General features: G+C 40.0%; 1 protein-coding gene across 1 annotated transcript; it reads left to right on the top strand.

Annotated features, from left to right (window-relative positions):
* Nucleotides 1–13,190: 13,190 nt before the first annotated feature.
* LOC122279788 (nifU-like protein 2, chloroplastic) lies at nucleotides 13,191–14,764 on the top strand. Its single transcript, XM_043090617.1, has 4 exons — nucleotides 13,191–13,276; nucleotides 13,362–13,435; nucleotides 13,694–14,004; nucleotides 14,495–14,764. The coding sequence occupies exons 1-4, from the start codon at nucleotides 13,230–13,232 to the stop codon at nucleotides 14,633–14,635; spliced, it is 573 nt and encodes a 190-aa protein (XP_042946551.1). The 5' UTR covers nucleotides 13,191–13,229; the 3' UTR covers nucleotides 14,636–14,764.
* Nucleotides 14,765–19,841: the final 5,077 nt, after the last annotated feature.

The following is a 19,841-nucleotide window of genomic DNA, read 5'->3' as shown; positions in this document are numbered from 1 at the left end:
CTAAACCTTCTTGGTGTACTTCAATATAATGGTCAGTCATCGTGTTCCACCTCACTTTCAGAATCTGTAGAAAGTAAAGGCATCCAAGACTGCATAACCATAGGTGATAGCTACAAAGCAATAAATTCTTTCCTTTAACTACAGCCTATCCCATATAGCATTCTTATTACATGTAGGTTAGTGATGGGGTGTAATTTTGGGAAAGAAATAAAAATCTGCTGTGTCTTTTGAATAATTGCATAATTGTCTATTTGGACCTTAAAATTTTTTTTTTTGCTTGAAAAATAGGGACATCTGGCTTGATGTTGAGCATTTGGTTGGTGAAGAATAATGAAATTTTAAAGGCAAATAAAACATCCATGCGTAAGATCAAACAAAGACCTACCACTGGTGTTTTGCTTCTTTTGACATTTAATTTTAGGATTTAACCCCTTACTTCTCCTTCTCGCTTCCATTTTTTCCCAGAGTACTGCCGGCCCTTTTGATAATCTGTAATTGGGTTGCACCTCTTTGGCTCTTACTAGTAAATCAAATAATTGTCGCAAAGGGAAGACATTACCTGGATGATTGTGAGGACGGCCCAGAAGATGCATATCAACACAAAGGTTCTTTCCATTATCTGTTGGAAAAACTAATGCTCTATTATGGGTTTTTGAGAGCTCTAATACAAGAAACCAGAGAGAGAGAGAGAGAGAGAGAGAGAGAGAGAGAGAGATGACTTCACATTAGCTAGCTGACCATGATTGAGAAACATTCTAGTTAAAAAACTGAAAACTAGTACTCATAATGTTTCTTGATTTAATCGTTTCCATAAGCAAAGTCAAGTATATAGGTATAGAACAAATAAACCTGTGATATTATATATGGGTTGTTGAACGGTTGGAGAGTTGTTATATATATGGTTTTTGGTAGATTGGACATATCCATCTGTATTTATTCTAAAATTAATCCCACTAGAAATTTCTTATAAAATGTTTTCTTATAAAATGTTTCCAGATCAGAAGTGAATTAAGTGGAGTGTACTGTACATATATATATATATATATATATATATATATATATATCAGAATCAAGTAATTAATAGAAGTGAATAGCATAGTAAAGCAATGACAGTGTGATGACCCGCTTTTAAGTGTATTTTCGCTTAAATGGTTGTTTTTATTTTAATTAATATATTAGTTTATTATTTTAATTTATTTGCGTTTTAAAATTGGTTTTTAATTTAATTTAATTTATTTGAGGTTGTGTTTTATTTCTTTTAGTTGTTTTGTGGTTTTAATCTTTTCGGCGGTTTGTTTCGTTTTCCCGGAGTGAGGATTGGACCTCATCTCTTTTCACATCTTTTTTCCTTTTTTCTCTTTTTCCTTTTTCTTTTTCCCTTCTTTTCTTTTTCCTTTCTTTTTCTTTTTTCTTCTTTTTCTTTTTTTCTTTTCTTCTCCCCGCGTTCGGACCCCCCCGAGCTCTCTCTCTCCTCCCTCTCCCTCACGCCGGCGTCCCCTTCTTCAGCTCAGACCGCCGCCGTCCGGCCACCGTTCGGCCCCCCACCGGTCCCATTCTCTTCCCCTCCCTCCGGTGCACCACCCCATCCAAGCTCACCCCCAACCGGCCGGCCATTTGGCCGGAAAAAGCCCAACAAAGCCGCACGGTTTTGGCTCCGATCCGCCGCCGTCGCTCCACCTCCGGCCACCATTTCTTCACCACTTCATCACCGGTCCCTTGCCGTCCTAACCCACCCATTTCCGGCCTCCAACGACCACCGGAACAGCTCCTACGAGCTTAGTTTCCGTTTTGGGTATTTCGGCCATTTTCCGGCGATTCCGCCGCCACCCACGGCCGTTCATCACTTCCAATAGCTTCACAACCATCCCTAGACCATACCCTATCAATCTCGTGTCCTAGTTTGTCCCCGTTCAAAAGTGGGTATTTCACAACCCACGGCCACAGTGAATTTTCACTGTGACGTTGCTGTTTTTCCGCCGTTTGCAACGCCGCTTGTTTTCTAAAATTACCGTATAGCGCTGTAAGTATTTTCCAAACCCTATTTTTAGATTTTAATATATATTGCTCATTCAATTATTTACTGTTGTTGGTTGTTGATTCCGGACTGAGTCCGAGGAGTTTCGGGGGTCGGATGGATGGAGGACGGAGTTGCCTGTTTATTTGATTTATGATTGTTGGATTATTTTATTATGCATTGTTATGGCATTACATGGTGCATGCACGTGTGTTTGTGGATTTATGTGAAAAGCCTGTGTTTTGGCGTAAGTGTATTGCGGGTGCGTGTGTATCACGAGCCCAAGCCGGGATGGGTTATTATCTCGGTGGAGCTCCTCTGGTCACTCGGGAGCGGAATAAACTGAGTGATGTCCCCTGAGTTGTCGAGAGCGATGACGGGAGCGGGGCTAGGGGATGCTTGGCTACGAACGCGCTGGGCGCAGAACCGGGCATCGCCCTACTCACCGACTCCGTGGCCCTTCGCTGGTGAGGGCTAGAGGATGCTTGGCTACGCACGCATGGGGTGCAGAACTGGGCATCGCTCGTTAGGTGTCACGTGCGTGGTGGTACTCTACGGTGTGACACTGGAGCCAGGGTGTGCGGATGACCCCTAGGGGAGGTCATGGTGCATACGGTTAAAATTGGATAATGGTTTGAGAGGCCAAATGGGACTTTTGGCGTGGGCCGGATGGACTTCTGGCGAGATATTGGGCCAGATGGACTTCTGGTGAGATATTGGGCCAAATGGACTTTTGGCGGCCAAATGTGACTTTTGGCGTGTTTTTCGGAAAGGATGTGTTTTTGGGCCAAATGGGTTTTTGGCGTGTGTGGAAAACTTGTGTTTTATGGGCTTTGTGCATTGGGCATGGTTCATGCATCTTGTTTGAGTTTTATGTGTTTTTATCTGGTAGTGTTTGGGTTTTACTTACCTGCGGTACCATTCGTGGTCCCGTAGCTTTTGGTATAAAGTTAGAGGACGAGGAGGAGGAGGCTGAGCCCGAGGATGCGGCTCCGCCGGGTTGCTGATGCTATCTTTTATATTTGTTAAAACTGTATTTGTGTTTTGTAATATTTTATCTATGTACGTTTTAAACAGCTTGTGTTACGTTAAGAAAAATTCTGGTACTTAGTTATGACTTTCGTTATCCGCTGCGTGTTTCTCTGTACACATCTGTTGCCTTGCACACACACTCGGCACCCGTCGATGGGATGGTGACCCGGGTTGTCACCATCCGGACGTCTCAATTTCCCCGTGTTCGGGCGGGGGGATTTGGGGGCGTCACAGGTGGTATCAGAGCGGTTTGGCTCTGGGTAAAACCACATGTCCCGTAGGTAGTACCAGAATGTTTTTAAAGTTGTGTTTTTGAAAAATATGTTAAGTATAGTTGTTTATTTGTTTTATTTGTTTAGGCTTGTTTGCTTGTTTTTATTTTATTTAGTTATGTTTTGGCATGCTGGTTCCTTTTGTTTCTTGCTGTGTGGTGCTATTTTTTGTTTTTGTTGGTTTTATGATGGTTTTATTTGTTTTCTTAAAGGAGGGTCAAGGGTGGTGTTGTGACAGGAAAATGGGGAGACCAGAGAGACCAAGGAAAAATACTCAGGAACCACAGGACAATACCTCCAGGGATGACTCCATAGCCAAAGCAATTCGGCAGATGACGGAGTTTATGCAACAGAGTGCGAGGTCTCAACAGGCAGGGCCTTGGCCACCACAAGGACCTTGGCCACCACAAGGGGGTCCTTGGCCACCATCAGGAGGGCCTTGTCCACCATCAGGAGGGCCTTATCCACCGTCAGGAGAGCCTTGTCCGCAACAAGGAGGGTATTGGCCACAACCAGGAGGTCCCTGGCCATATCAGGGAGGGCCTTGGATGTATCCAGGAGGGTCCAGTAGTATGGTGCAAGCCGGATGCACCTATGAGCGCTTCCTAGCGCATCGGACTCCACACTTCACTGGAAATGAGGATCCACTTCAGGCTGGAAAATGGATCAAAGATTTGGAGAAGACTTTTGAGGTGTGTGGGTGCACTGAGGCACAGCAAGTACTTTACGCCAGCTATCTCTTGCAAGGTACCGCTTCTGATTGGTGGGATACCAAGAGGGTGCTGTTGGAATCTGAACTGGGATCTTTCGCTGCGATGACCTGGCAGCGTTTCAAGAAGGAGTTCAATGACCGCTTCTTTCCCGCATCGGTAAGGAAGCAGAAGGCAAGAGAGTTCTCCAATCTGGTCCAAGGGGGCGCGACAGTAGAGCTGTACGCCCGGAGGTTCATAGAACTTGAGCGGTTTGCTCCTCACCTTGTCGCCACTGAGGAGATGCGAGCAGATCGTTTCCAGGAGGGGCTGCGTCATGACATACGCCGTATGGTGGTCAGCCATCGGATATCCACTTTTCAGGAGTTAGTGGATGTGGCCACCCTTATAGAGCGGGAAAATAATCTGAGTATGGGCTCCCCTCCAGGGCAAAAGAGGCGGAGTTTTTCTGGTGAAGGAAGCAACTCGGGTTCGCCTCAGAAGTTTGTTCAGCGGACCGGAACTCGACCTCAAGCATCCTCAAGTGTTCGCATGGGAGGACGTATGCCTGTTTGTGGAGCTTGTAATAGAGCTCATGAGGGCGAGTGTCGGACGAGTAGCGGACCCCAGTGTTATCGGTGCGGCCAAGTGGGACATATTGCTCGGGATTGCCCCGTCAGAGTTCAAGGAAGCCGTGGAGGTAGACATAGTGGAAGAACCAACCCGAGACAAGCAGTGCAAGCCCGGGTTTATGCTGTCACACCCGGAGAGGTGGATGATGAGGCACCAGCGACCCATGATGCTGGAGTAATCACAGGTATGGATTAATTTAATTTTTTAAGTTGGATTTAATTTTTGGTGCATTTGGTTTCTTCGTTGTTTTTTTTGGATTTCATGGGTTGCGTGTTTGGTTCAGGAAGAGTCCGTTTGTATGAGTTTTATGCTTGTACTTTGTTTGATTCTGGTACTTCACGATCGTTTGTGTCTTCCACGTTTGCTCGGGTGTGTAATTTGGTCACGGAACTGTTGCCGAAGGCTATGGTAGTGGCTCTACCCGATGGCGAAATGGTGTGGTGTTCCAAGGTTGCTTTGGGATGCCCGTTAAATTTTGAGGGAAGATTCTTGGATGCTGATTTGGTGGTGTTCAAGCTGTTGGGTTTTGATATTATCCTCGGAATGGATTGGCTATACCGATATTCTGCGAGTATTAATTGCAGAAGTCGGATAATTAGCTTTCAGCTTCCAGATGATGATTGTCTGGAATTTGTGGGGAGTAGATTAAAGGAGAAACCGATAATTATATCGGCGATTCAGGCAAGACGAGAGATTGCATGGGGAGCGGATGCATTCTTGGTGCAGATGGTGTCCACGCCGTCTGAGAAGAAGTCTTTGGCAGACATTCCAGTTGTGGAAGAGTTCCCCGATGTATTTGTGGATGACTTGCCCGGACTACCCCCTGTTCGGGAGATGAGTTTGTTATAGACTTGGAACCTGGAGCGGCTCCTGTGCATAAAGCTCCTTATCGCATGGCACCGGCTGAATTGAAAGAGTTGAAGACTCAGTTGCAAGAACTGGTAGAGAAGGGATTTATTCAGCCTAGTACGTCACCGTGGGGTGCACCAGTTTTATTTGTTAAGAAGAAAGATGGAACCCTCCGTATGTGCATTGACTATCGGGAATTGAATAAGGTGACCATCAAAAATAAATACCCTCTCCCGCGGATTGATGATTTGTTTGACCAACTTCAAGGAGCAGCCGTGTTCTCTAAGATTGATCTAAGGTCGGGATACTACCAGCTGAGAATCAGAGACCAGGATGTGCCTAAAACTGCTTTCAGGTCGAGGTATGGGCATTATGAATTTAAGGTGATGCCGTTTGGGTTAGCTAATGCCCCTACAGCGTTCATGGATTTGATGAATAGGGTGTTTCAACCTTACCTGGATTCCTTTGTGGTAGTATTTATTGATGATATACTGATTTATTCCCGAGATGTTGAAGAGCATGTGTATCATCTTAGTCTGGTACTTGAGAGATTGAGAGAACACCAGCTATACGCCAAGCTCAGCAAGTGTGAGTTCTGGTTGGAAGAAGTTAAATTTCTTGGGCATGTAATTTCCCGGGGCGGAGTGGTAGTTGATCCTAGTAAGGTGGAAGCCATTTTGTCATGGCCACGCCCAACTACAGTACGTGAGATCAGGAGTTTCTTGGGGCTCGCCGGTTACTACCGAAGATTTGTAGAGGGTTTTGCTCGCCTATCCGGACCTCTCACAGCTTTGACTCGGAAGAATACAGAATTTGTTTGGTCAGAGAAGTGTGAGAGAAGCTTCCAGGAATTGAAGAACTGGTTGACAACGGCACCAGTGTTAGCACTCCCAGAACCGCATAAGCCATTCGTAGTCTTCAGTGATGCGTCTAAGTTTGGTTTGGGTTGTGTCCTCATGCAGGAAGGACGGGTTGTAGCCTATGTATCTCGTCAGCTAAAGGACCATGAAAAGAATTATCCGACGCATGATCTAGAATTGGCTGCGATTGTTTTTGCCCTTAAGATCTGGTGGCACTTCTTGTATGGGGAAGCTTGTGAGGTATTTACTGATCATAAGAGTTTGAAGCATTTGTTTTCCGAGAAAAATCTGAATATGAGGCAAAGGCGATGGCTGGAGCTAATCAGTGACTATCAGTGTGAGATCAAGTACCACCCGGGGAAGGCTAATATAGTTGCTGATGCTTTGAGCCGGAAGTCTCATTTGGATGATGAAGCCGAGTCGTCAGAAATGGATTCGTTACTTTATAGGATGAGAAGGCTCCTTATAGAGAGTTCGCAGCAAGTAGAGATTTTGTCTTCAGTTCTTGATATTCGGGTAACTGATTTTGAAGAATTGAAAGCTCTCCAAAGAAAGAATCCGAAGCTGCTGAACATCAGGAAAAGAGTCTGAAAATCTCGAGGGTCGTTGCACTATAGCATGGATAGTGATGGGATACTTCGGTTTCGAGATCGCAGAGTGGTCCCAAAGGACTCAGATTTCAAAGAACGGATCATGGCGGAAGCTCATGCGGCCCCGTATTCAGTTCATCCCGGCAGTACAAAGATGTATCGAGACTTGAAGAAAAATTTCTGGTGGGATGGAATGAAGAAGGACGTTGCCTTATATGTGGAGAAATGCCACACGTGCCGTCAGGTGTAGGCCGAGCATCAGAGACCTGCAGGTATGCTCCAACCCCTCCCTATTCCTGAGTGGAAATGGGATGATATCACGATGGACTTCGTAGTGGGTTTGCCGAGAACACCTAGTAGGAAGAATTCTGTTTGGGTGATCGTGGACCGGTTAACGAAGAGTGCTCATTTTCTGCCTGTTATTAACACCGACTCTTTGGGTAAGTTGACCCGTTTGTATGTCAAAGAGGTAGTGCGGCTACACGGCATACCAAAGAGTATAGTGTCGGACCGAGACCCGAGGTTCACGTCGCAGTTCTGGAAGAGTTTGCAGGCAGCTTTGGGCACTAAGTTGAAGTTCAGTACTGCTTATCACCCGCAGACAGACGGCCAGTCAGAGCGCACCATACAGACCCTGGAAGACATGTTGCGAGCATGTGTCATGGAGTTCCAAGGGAGTTGGGAAAACCATTTGCCGCTCATTGAGTTTGCCTACAATAACAGCTACCATGCGACCATTCAGATGGCTCCCTATGAAGCTCTTTATGGGAGAAAGTGTAGGTCGCCCTTGTGTTGGGATGAAGTTGGGGAGAGTAGGGTAATTGGACCCGAAATAATTCAAGAAATGCAAAGCCAAGTCTAGATCATCAGAGACAAAATGGCGGCAGTTCAGAGTCGCCAGAAAAGCTATGCTGACACCCGGAGGAGAGAGTTGTCTTTTGAAGTTGGTGATTGGGTTTATCTTAAAGTCTCTCCCATGAGAGGTGTTAAGCGTTTTGGTAAGAAAAGGAAACTAGATCCGAGGTACGTCGGCCCTTTTCAAATTCTGGAGAGAGTAGGGTCCGTCGCCTATAGGGTTGCTTTGCCAGATTATTTTGGGGACGTTCATGATGTCTTCCACGTATCATCCCTGAAGAAGAGCTTTGGACAGCAAGAGCCACATTTCGTCGACCCAGCAGGTATTCAGTTACAACCGGATCTCACTTACGAAGTTGTTCCGTCGCAGATTTTGGATTGGAAGGAGCAACAGTTGAGGTCAAGGACGATACCTTTAGTTAAAGTGGCTTGGGGAGATCCGTTAGCTCAAGACTTCTCTTAGGAGCGAGCAGCGGACATGAGGGAGCAGTACTCGTATCTGTTCGAATGATGAAGGTATGTATTTTAATCTTGATCTCAGTTGGATTATGAGCGTTTATGTGGCTTGCTTTAAGTTGGTGGTTGATTTGCAATTTCGAGGACGAAATTGTTTTTAAGGAGGGGAGGATGTGATGACCCGCTTTTAAGTGTATTTTCGCTTAAATGGTTGTTTTTATTTTAATTAATATATTAGTTTATTTTTTTAATTTATTTTCGTTTTAAAATTGGTTTTTAATTTAATTTAATTTATTTGAGGTTGTGTTTTATTTCTTTTAGTTGTTTTGTGGTTTTAATCTTTTCAGCGGTTTGTTTCGTTTTCCCGGAGTGAGGATTGGACCTCATCTCTTTTCACATCTTTTTTCGTTTTTTCTCTTTTTCCTTTTTCTTTTTCCCTTCTTTTCTTTTTCCTTTCTTTTTCTTTTTTCTTCTTTTTCTTTTTTTCTTTTCTTCTCCCCGCGTTCGGACCCCCCCGAGCTCTCTCTCTCCTCCCTCTCCCTCACGCCGGCGTCCCCTTCTTCAGCTCAGACCGCCGTCGTTCGGCCACCGTTCGGCCCCCCACCGGTCCCATTCTCTTCCCCGCCCTCCGGTGCACCACCCCACCCAAGCTCACCCCCAACCGGCCGACCATTTGGCCGGAAAAAGCCCAACAAAGCCGCACGGTTTTAGCTCCGATCCGCCGCCGTCGCTCCACCTCCGGCCACCACTTCATCACCGGTCCCTTGCCGTCCTAACCCACCCATTTCCGGCCTCCAACGACCACCGGAACAGCTCCTACGAGCTTAGTTTCCGTTTTGGGTATTTCGGCCATTTTCCGACGATTCCGCCGCCACCCACGGCCGTTCATCACTTCCAATAGCTTCACAACCATCCCTAGACCATACCCTATCAATCTCGTGTCCTAGTTTGTCCCCGTTCAAAAGTGGGTATTTCACAACCCACGGCCACAGTGAATTTTCACTGTGACGTTGCTGTTTTTTCGCCGTTTGCAACGCCGCTTGTTTTCTAAAATTACCGTATAGCGCTGTAAGTATTTTCCAAACCCTATTTTCAGATTTTAATATATATTGCTCATTCAATTATTTACTGTTGTTGGTTGTTGATTCCGGACTGAGTCCGAGGAGTTTCGGGGGTCGGATGGATGGAGGACGGAGTTGCCTGTTTATTTGATTTATGATTGTTGGATTATTTTATTATGCATTGTTATGGCATTACATGGTGCATGCACGTGTGTTTGTGGATTTATGTGAAAAGTCTGTGTTTTGGCGTAAGTGTATTGCGGGTGCGTGTGTATCACGAGCCCAAGCCGGGATGGGTTATTATCTCGGTGGAGCTCCTCTGGTCACTCGGGAGCGGAATAAACTGAGTGATGTCCCCTGAGTTGTCGAGAGCGATGACGGGAGCGGGGCTAGGGGATGCTTGGCTACGAACGCGCCGGGCGCGGAACCGGGCATCGCCCTACTCACCGACTCCGTGGCCCTTCACTGGTGAGGGCTAGAGGATGCTTGGCTACGCACGCATGGGGTGCAGAACTGGGCATCGCTCGTTAGGTGTCACATGCGTGGTGGTACTCTACGGTGTGACACTGGAGCCAAGGTGTGCGGATGACCCCTAGGGGAGGTCATGGTGCATACGGTTAAAATTGGATAATGGTTTGAGAGGCCAAATGGGACTTCTGGCGAGATATTGGGCCGGATGGACTTCTGGCGAGATATTGGGCCAGATGGACTTTTGGCGGCCAAATGTGACTTTTGGCGTGTTGTTCGGAAAGGATGTGTTTTTGGGCCAAATGGGTTTTTGGCGTGTGTGGAAAACTTGTGTTTTATGGGCTTTGTGCATTGGGGATGGTTCATGCATCTTGTTTGAGTTTTATGTGTTTTTATCTGGTTGTGTTTGGGTTTTACTTACCTGCGGTACCATTCGTGGTCCCGTAGCTTTTGGTGCAGAGTTAGAGGACGAGGAGGAGGAGGCTGAGCCCGAGGATGCGGCTCCGCCGGGTTGCTGATGCTATCTTTTATATTTGTTAAAACTGTATTTGTGTTTTGTAATATTTTATCTATGTACGTTTTAAACAGCTTGTGTTACGTTAAGAAAAATTCTGGTACTTAGTTATGACTTTCGTTATCCGCTGCGTGTTTCTCTGTACACATCTGTTGCCTTGCACACACACTCGGCACCCGTTGATGGGATGGTGACCCGGGTTGTCACCATCCAGACGTCTCAATTTCCCCGTGTTCGGGCGGGGGGATTTGGAGGCGTCACAGACAGTGTCGCTTGGGCGGACAATGCGTTTGAGAGCCCAGTTGACAGCCTTCATGCCTCCTTTACCCCCCTATTGGCATCCACCACTACCAACACAGTCTTTCCTTGATTTAATCGTTTCCATAAGCAAAGACAAGTATATAGGTATAGAACAAATAAACCTGTGATATTAGGAGATTATTTTACCTGAATGCAAAAAATAAAAATAAAAAATAAAAATACATCCTCACTCCCAAAACAGTGCTTGCGACTTTGCCCCTCGCCCCATGACAATAAGCTTCCTTGGAGTTATCCTTGCCGTCTCATGCTTCCTCGCCAGCTTCACTCACACGGGGAATAAATAGAAGATGGACTGATGTATAAGGATGTGTTTCAGCGTATAAGAGGCGCTTAGTTGGAATGAGGGAATAAATAGAAGCTATGAGAGGGAAATTTAAATTTCCTCAAAATTTGAGTGCAGAGTAAAGGCGCCAACTATAGTTTTCACTTTTCATTAGTTTTCTAGTCTTTCTCTTTTGTTATTTTCTTTTTAGCCGCCTCTTTCTTTCTAATTTGTTAACTAATATTATGCTTGTTTAGTACTTTTGATCCAAATATTTCAATTCTCTTTATAATTGAAATCTTAATATAATATTTCTTATATTATATATAATTATATTATATAATATATATAATAATATTTTATTATATATATTATATATAAGATAATGTTATTATAATTTTATGTTAATGTTAAAAAATATATAATAATGTTATTATAATCTTAAATATGAATAATTATTTGATCATATGGTTTAAATATAATATATATATTAATAACATTTTATGGCTTAATAGATTCTCAATATATTCATTTTGATAATTATATTAGTAAATTAGTAATACTAATATACATTAGTATATAATGTATATTAATTACAATTTATACTTTATGGTCTTATACTAACACTATTACTATTAGTAATACACTTTAAGTCTATATATAAATTACTATATAAATCACTATATTATTAATTATAATACTATATCACTTATGATATTATTAACCATAGTGATATAGTAATACTAATACTATTAATGATATAAACATATCGTCAACACAAACTTTTCAACACCGAGTAATATTGCCAATCAAATTGTAGGCGCCCACCCAAAGAACAAGGCTAACATTGCTTGTAGATCGAATGATCAAGAAATTGCTTAAGATCATCGATAGCAAACATATAGAACTTGACCACTAGACCTACAACTAAATATTAATAAAATAAAATGATTAAACCCAACAACAAATACTATATTAGTATTAATTAGAGCTATATAGTCTAATATACTATATAGTTATACATAATACATTAAAGAATATAATAGACTATTATTATTAATACTGTAAGTGATCTATATTAGACTATTAGTACTAGTATATATATTAGTATTAGTTATAGCTATATAATATATTAGACTATATAATAGTATCAGTATTAGATTATTAGTATTAGTATATATATATATATATTAGTATTAGTTATAGCTATATAATATATTAGACTATATAATAGTATTAATATTAGACTATTAGTATAGCTATATATTAGTATTAGTTATGGTGATTTAGTACAACTATATTAATATAAGTATAACTATAGTCTATATTAGAATATTAGTATTAGTATAGTCTATATTAGTATTAGTATCAGTATTTGTTAATTGTTAATTGTTAAAACAAACTTGAATTCGGTTTTGAGATCCGGTTATCCGTAACCGGATCCTCTTTTTCTTTTCTTTTTTTTGAATCCCGGTTATAATTTTTTTTTTAAGTTTTAAAGAATTAAAAAAAAAAAAAACCCGGATTAAATCTAGTTATAATCCGGATATCCGAGTTTTAATTCAAAATCCGTTTATCCACCCGGATTGAAATCCCAATTAATTCAAAGCAGAGAACCACCCGATTTTTCTAATTTGGATTCGGTTACACACCCTTATACGACAACTATGATCTTAATGTTACTGGAGATTCAGATTGAATCCGGTTATCCACCCGGATTGAAATCCGGATATCCTACCAAACTCTCTTATTCTTCTTTTTTTAAATAGCAGTAATTTTTAAATCCAATGTTTTTTCCATTAACATTAAGATCATAGTTGTTGTATACTGAAATATTGGTTGTATCATGAATAGTTATATACTCCAAGCTTATTATTGTAAAATATTAATATTTTCTTCTTGTTCTTATATTTTTCAAAATTAAAAATAAAAAAAATAATTGAAGGCTTTTTATTAAAAAAAATTATGAAGTCGTTTAAAGCTGATCACGGCCGTACAACTCTTCCAATTGGATTACAACTCTAGAACCCTTGCCATTAGTAATTTTACAACTATTTTATTGTTCCAATAGTAATTTTTAAAGATGAAATTTCTGTTCATAATAAAATTTGCTGTGAAAAAAATGCGGGAATCATTCCCTCTAACTATATTCTTTTTTATTATATTTCCCCCACCCTTCCCGCGGCTCTTCTCTTCCCTCTGTCTTTCCCGCATTCCGCTTCTCTCCCGCACGACTCCTTCCCTCTTCTCCTTCTCTCTCCCTCTCTCAGTTAAAAGTTTCTTCTCTCCAATCCTAATTTATAAAAACCCACCAGTCCATCTTAGCACCGTCGCAGTTTTCTCCTCAGCCAAGATGACAAGCCGCCCCCAGATGAGGCCTACATCGACCAACTCCTCCAGGTACAATCTTGCTTGCTTCTCGATACTCTCTGATATTTGTGGTTCCACTTACTAGGGTTGTTTACGTTTTCGATTTTCACACCTGGAGAGAAAGGCTTTGCTCAAACTTATCTCCGAGAGGAAGTGTCCAATCCCGCTCACGCAGTCCAATCTCTCACGGTTAGTATCTCTACGTGTTTTGTTTTTGTTTTGTGGATTTAACTTGAATGGAAAATGGGAAATTGGTGATTTTGTTGATTGTTTCATTGACTTTGAGATTTTCTTACTAAGTAGGCATTCCAAATTAAAATTTTCGGTCTCGATGAACACAAGATTAAGTTCTAAAGCATGGATTTAATTGTTAATAATACTCCTTTTCAGCTTTTTTCCTTCCAACCTATCAAATCTCAAAAGTTGACTTATTTGCATTTTGTACAGTTGTGAAGGCTGTTGCTACTCCGAATTCAGTTGTGGAATTGCCACTAACTGCAGAAAATGTTGAAAGTGTATTGGATGAAATCCGACCTTATCTAATTGCAGATGGGGGAAATGTGGCATTGCATGGAATTGATGGCAACATTGTACGATTGAAGCTACAGGGAGCATGTGGCACCTGTCCGAGTTCTGTTATGACAATGAAAATGGGCATTGAGTGTCGCTTGATGGAAAAGATCCCTGAAATAGTCGCAGTGGAACCGATAGCTGATGAAGAAACTGGTCTTGAGATGAATGAGGAAAATATAGAGGAGGTAACTTCTCATTTCCAGTAACAACTCAGTATATTCAACTACTAATATTATATGCAGATAAAATGATATGTTGTTCCGTTTAAAGCTAAATGTACAAAGGTTTCTATGTGCACCACATTGTGTTGACAGTTCATGCTGGAAGATAAGATATCTGCCAATGGATGTAGCCATGTCATTAAAAATGATGAATTGGTCAATTACCTTCTTGGCTAAGCCATGAAGTTCTTCTTTTAGTGGGCATGCTTTCATTGCTTTGCCCAATTCAGTTTCAGATTGACATTTGATCTATTGTTTGCCTCAAAATTTAGCTGGACCAGGGCTGGCCGTAGAAGGGTTGGTGAAATCCTATTAATGAAAATGCTTATTAAGTACTAACTCATCTCAAGGAATCCTAATTTCGTGCTCATTTCAAGATATTATGTACCCCCGCCACTAAATATATATATAAATATATATATATATATATATATATAATTTAATCCATTTGCAGGTACTCGAAGAAATAAGGCCCTATCTAGTTGGGGTAGCAGGTGGATCACTTGAACTTGTGGCAATTGAGGACCCAATAGTCAAAGTTCAAATAACAGGACCAGCTGCAGGAGTGATGACTGTAACAATCAAATTTTCTTAAAGTAATTATAGATTTCTTTTATGTTTTTTAATCTTTGAAGAATATTTAGCTTTCTGCTTCAATATTTAGCAAACTTTTTCCAGGCCCTCAAACCTGTGAATATGTAGCTGCAGATGATTTAAATTTGCATTTGCCTTCATCTCTGTTTCTTTGACTCCAAAAGTTTCGGCCTTGTTGTGAACATAGTGCTAAGCCACATTCCTTTTATGGGCCAATATGGTTTGACATCAGTTACAGACCTGTTTAGATTGTAGAGTGCCTACAGTACAATATTTGATTCCTGAATGATTAAACTTGGTGCTTTATTTTCCTCTTCTTATATCCCCTTTTTTATAATGCCATGCAGCGACAAAACTCAGGTGTTATTGAGAAGTACTGCATATGTTCATTTGAACCCCATCGACTTTTCCAAGCATACCCAGAACCTTTCACCTGCAAGCAATAATATTTTGCTCTCAAGAGCTGCTGGTACGTAATTAGCTTTAAATGGAAACATAGGAGTTCAAATATATGAGCTATAAATTCAAATGGAAATAAGAGTTTGGATGCACTTTTCTTGTACTATATAACATATAAAAGGTTCAGAAAAATATTAGTAATCAAATAATCCTGAGTGGAATGGTATGTTATTTATGGAGTGTGCATTGTGCGATGGTGTTGGTGCTGCTGGTTTACTTTTATTATTCAATTCATCTAATTATTGGTAAGTTTTCAAGCATATATATACATGAAATTTAGTCAAGTTTTGGTAGATTTATTCATGAACATGGAGAGGACTAACTAGCTATGATCTTTTTTGCTCATGGTTTTTTGGTTTTTAAGCAGAGATATGATGCTGAAAAGTTAAAAGTTTGAATTCTTTGTGGGAAAAAAAAAGGAAACAGAATTTGAACTCTTGCTTGAATTCAAACAATATATACACATATATATAATTGATAAAGTGAAACCATCATATTGGCTTTTCATGAACTGGGTTGTAAAATAGTGGGTCCATTGTTTTAAAAAGTTAAAAGTTTGAATTCTTTGTGAAAAAAAAAAGGAAACAGAGTTTGAACTCTTGCTTGAATTCAAACAATATATATACATATATAATTGATAAAATGAAACCATCACATTGGCTTTTCTTGAATTGGGTTGTAAAATAGTTGGTCCATTTCTTTATTCTTAATACACTAGTGTTTGTATTTTAATTTTTAATAGCCAAGCCTGCTTCTTGTGTTGGCCAGGCATCTCACCTTTTTGGAAAATTGTCTACTTGGTTGTTTATCGTGTGGATAGACCTTTGATCCAACCCCTAAAGCACACTTGGCTCTGAGAAACCAGAGAAAGGGAAAAAAATAAAAAATAAAAGATGCTTCTTGATCCTAGGCAATCAAAAAGCCCGTAGATTATGATTTTAATGGAAGCTTATGCAATGAAACTTGCTCTCCACAAGTCATGAGCCTGGGGTATTTTTTGCATTATCTAACAGCTATGAGTAACAAAAAGAACATTTATACATGATGAATATTGTATATATTTTCTTTGCATGCATTTAGTTAAAGTGGTAATTAGTTTCTAACTTTAGTTATTTTTTACATAAAGTTTTCTATTTTGATATATTTTTATTATTATGGACCATGTTCAATGCATTATGTTTTTTAATATGATTTTTTGAAATATATTCTTGTGAAATTTTTTAAAAAAATTAAGCTTTTCAAGATTAATTTTTATTTTTTTTGCAAAAATTTAATAATATATAGGCTTTTATATTTATTAAAAGAAGAAGGAGAAGAAGAAGAAAAAAGAAAAAACTCGGGTTAAGTACAAAACCCGGATTCCGAGTTTTAATGAATCCAGATTCATCCAGGTTCTAACCTGGGTCATAACCCTAATAATCCGGGTCGGACTCGTTCAGGGTTTGAAATCCAGTTTTTGGGTTGGGCATACCTGGTCCGGAACCTAAATGAACAACCCTACTCTTCTATAGTTCTATCGAACCTCCCTCCCTCTTTCCAAAATTGGAATGCGATATATGGCATTTACTGATAGGGCATCTCAGAAATTCAACTAATTAAGATTTTGTGGATATTTTCGTATCATTTAAATAAGTTTTTATTATTATTTATTTTACTACCAATAAATTTATAATAGCTTTCACTATTGACGCTATATATTCTTATCGGTGTAGCAATATATACATTGGCACATTTATCAATTACCGGTGTTTTATTGATCAATTTTCAACATTTTGTAAACGCCGTCAATGCTATATAATTATTACCGACGTAACACTATAAACGCCGGAAAACTACTTATGTACTGGTGTAAAATTAATGGCCGGCATTTGTTCAAATGATATAAACGTCGAAAAATTCAACACTTTACCAGCGTAAACTTTGTCAATTGTCGGCATTTTGTAAAACACTGTTGACGTTATATATTATCACCGGCGTAATATTATAAACGTCGACAAACATGGTTAATTTAACGGCGTATAATCAATAAATTAGTGGTGTTTATTTAAACGCCACAAAAAACCTATGTTATTACCGGCATAACAACATAAATACAGGGAAACTATTAATTTCTCGGCGCATAATTACTATATTGGCGGCGTTGTTATAAACGCCGCCAAAGCTATATATTATTACCGGCGTAACAATTTAAACGTTGGGAATCTTAATAATTTACTGGCGGAAATATTAAGCGTCGGTAACTTTATATATTTACTAGCGCATAAACAAACGCCGCGCATATAAACGCCACCAATCTTACCTTTTTTTGTAGTGGGGGTGACTTTAAGTGTATGTTACATCGGTTATGGTGACATAACTATTAGTGTTCCATCCCATGGAAAGTTTTTTTCAGTGTCCTGTTCTGGTATCAGGAGGCCTGGTGAGGGGTGACTGGTTGTGTTATTTCTTATCACTTTATGGCTCCCATCTCATGGAGTTGGTTTTTTGTTTTTGACTTAGCTGGTTTGAAGTATATTTTAATATTGAGGGACAAAACTTATGGACTTTCCTTCATTAAAGATGTTCTTACAAATGATTCAGATTTTAGATTAGTTTTTTTATTTTCTAGTTCACTAGCAAATCTGGGCAGATGCTGCAATAATCTATTGGTTCACTGGGCTTTAAAAAAGCTTCTCCATGCACTATTCATTAGTTAGTAGTTACTGTATCACTACAGTATTTGTTGTGATGCCCCCATTTATATGTCTGCTCTTGTCGTCCATGATTGACATTGCTGAATGAATCCAACTCTTCTTTTTATTTTTATTTTTGAATCAATATTATTTTTATAGACGCACGGTATATGCCAAATACTGAATTATTTTCTTATTCATTCTCTATTTGCGGATCCAATTCAATGGTTTGCTTATTTTCTCGTTCGGACGTGAGCTCGTTTTTTTACGTTCGATTATAATATTTTATGTTTAAATATAATTTTCTATGACAGATTCTAACCGTCACAGAAAATGATACGTTCGAACGTTATTTCAAACGGCATATCCCCAACCGTCACTAAAAATATTTTTAGTGACGCTTATACAGTAAATTGTCAAACAAATGTAATCGGTGACGCACATTACGTGACAGTGGTGATGACGGTCAGAAACCGTCACCAAATATATTTCGTGACGTTTTTCTCATTTCTTATGACAGTTTTATCTGTCATTAAAACCTATTTTTATTGTAGTGTACATACATAAACGGATTCCTTTATTTTTGTCGTTGGTCTACAGTATATCCCTCTCTCGTGATGGTCTAGTAGTCATTTAGTTTAAATAATATTAGGCGATTTCATCATGATCATTTTTCTATATATACGCGCGCGCGCGCACGTTTTAAGCTTACAATATAAGTACATTCTCTTTTTTTTTTTTTAAGAAAGAAAGATTGCAACGGACAGATCAAAACCCGTCATCTGTTGCTTTTCCCCGTCCCATGTCACAGTCATCTCAGCCATTCTTAGCCACTGTCAATATCTCCAATTCACTAAGGTTCATGATCTCTTTTGCAGGCTAGCTTCTTATAGCACAAGAAATGGTCTAAGCCCCCCCGGTTTGATTATACTGGTATCCTTAGTTGACACAGCTGGAGTTGCAGTTTTCGATCGGCCTAGTAAATATTTGTTTCATATACTGGAAAAAGAAACGAACCCATGCAAATGGTTGTAGATACACAGGGAAACCAACAAACACTATAATAAAACTATAATAAAATGTGCGTACATATAAAACTATAATAAAACTATAAAAAAATGCATGTGCGTACATATAATGTCCAACCATCACGTACGCTGCATGCACGCCATGCATGCAGACCATAAGGCGTGGCCACCAACCAGAAACAGTGTTGCTGCTGCTGCCAACGTCTCTCACATACTGCATGCAAACCATGCAGCGCAGAATGCACAGCCACCACGCAGCACAGCCACTGCCAGTACTGCCGCCACTACACAGCAGCACTCCACGACAATTCCTAAAGGAATCTCAGCCTGCAGCACGTCGTCCACCAAGCACCCATTATAAGCTTTGTCCTATGCTATTAGCTGTAAATTGTCAGAATGAATATTCTTCCATTTATACTGTTTTGAACAAGTATATATTGAGAGGCAGTGCCTCATTGTAACGTGTAGATGAAATACATACAAGGAAAGTTTTCCAAGAGTTCTTAGCATATAATATATAGCATTTCTCTCCGAGAGATCATTTTGATTATGGTACTCATATGGATATTGTCGATTTCAAATGGAAAAAAGAAAGAGGAATGAAACTAACTTAGTTGCATGCTGGATATAATAAGAACATCAGAAACTTAGTTCCTTTATGATTGAGGTCTTGATTGACATTAAAAACAAAACTATAGCAATACTGATATCTTGGAAATACAACGTCTAAACATACACAGACATGACAAACTTGATAATATATATATATATATATATATGCGTTTTAAACATGATGAAGATGAATACAGAGATGAATTTTAAAAGAGAAGAGATAAAGATGTACTGACCATAAGAGAGGAGAGGAAGGATCAAGCAAGCGAAGTGGATGAACAGAGAAATGGCTAGCTCTAGTTTTCTCTAATGCGCGCGTATATACATTCTCTTCCAAGACATTATGCATGAACACAGAATCGGGTTGCTGTCCTCCTTTCCGTACGTAGGAGGGACCACCACCATACGGACTACTGACACACACAGACAGATGGTG

Source organism: Carya illinoinensis, chromosome 10 (assembly GCF_018687715.1).
Source record: "Carya illinoinensis cultivar Pawnee chromosome 10, C.illinoinensisPawnee_v1, whole genome shotgun sequence".
NCBI lineage: Eukaryota > Viridiplantae > Streptophyta > Magnoliopsida > Fagales > Juglandaceae > Carya > Carya illinoinensis.
The sequence above is the reverse complement of the archived record's forward strand: the minus strand, read 5'-3'. Positions and strand labels throughout refer to the sequence as shown.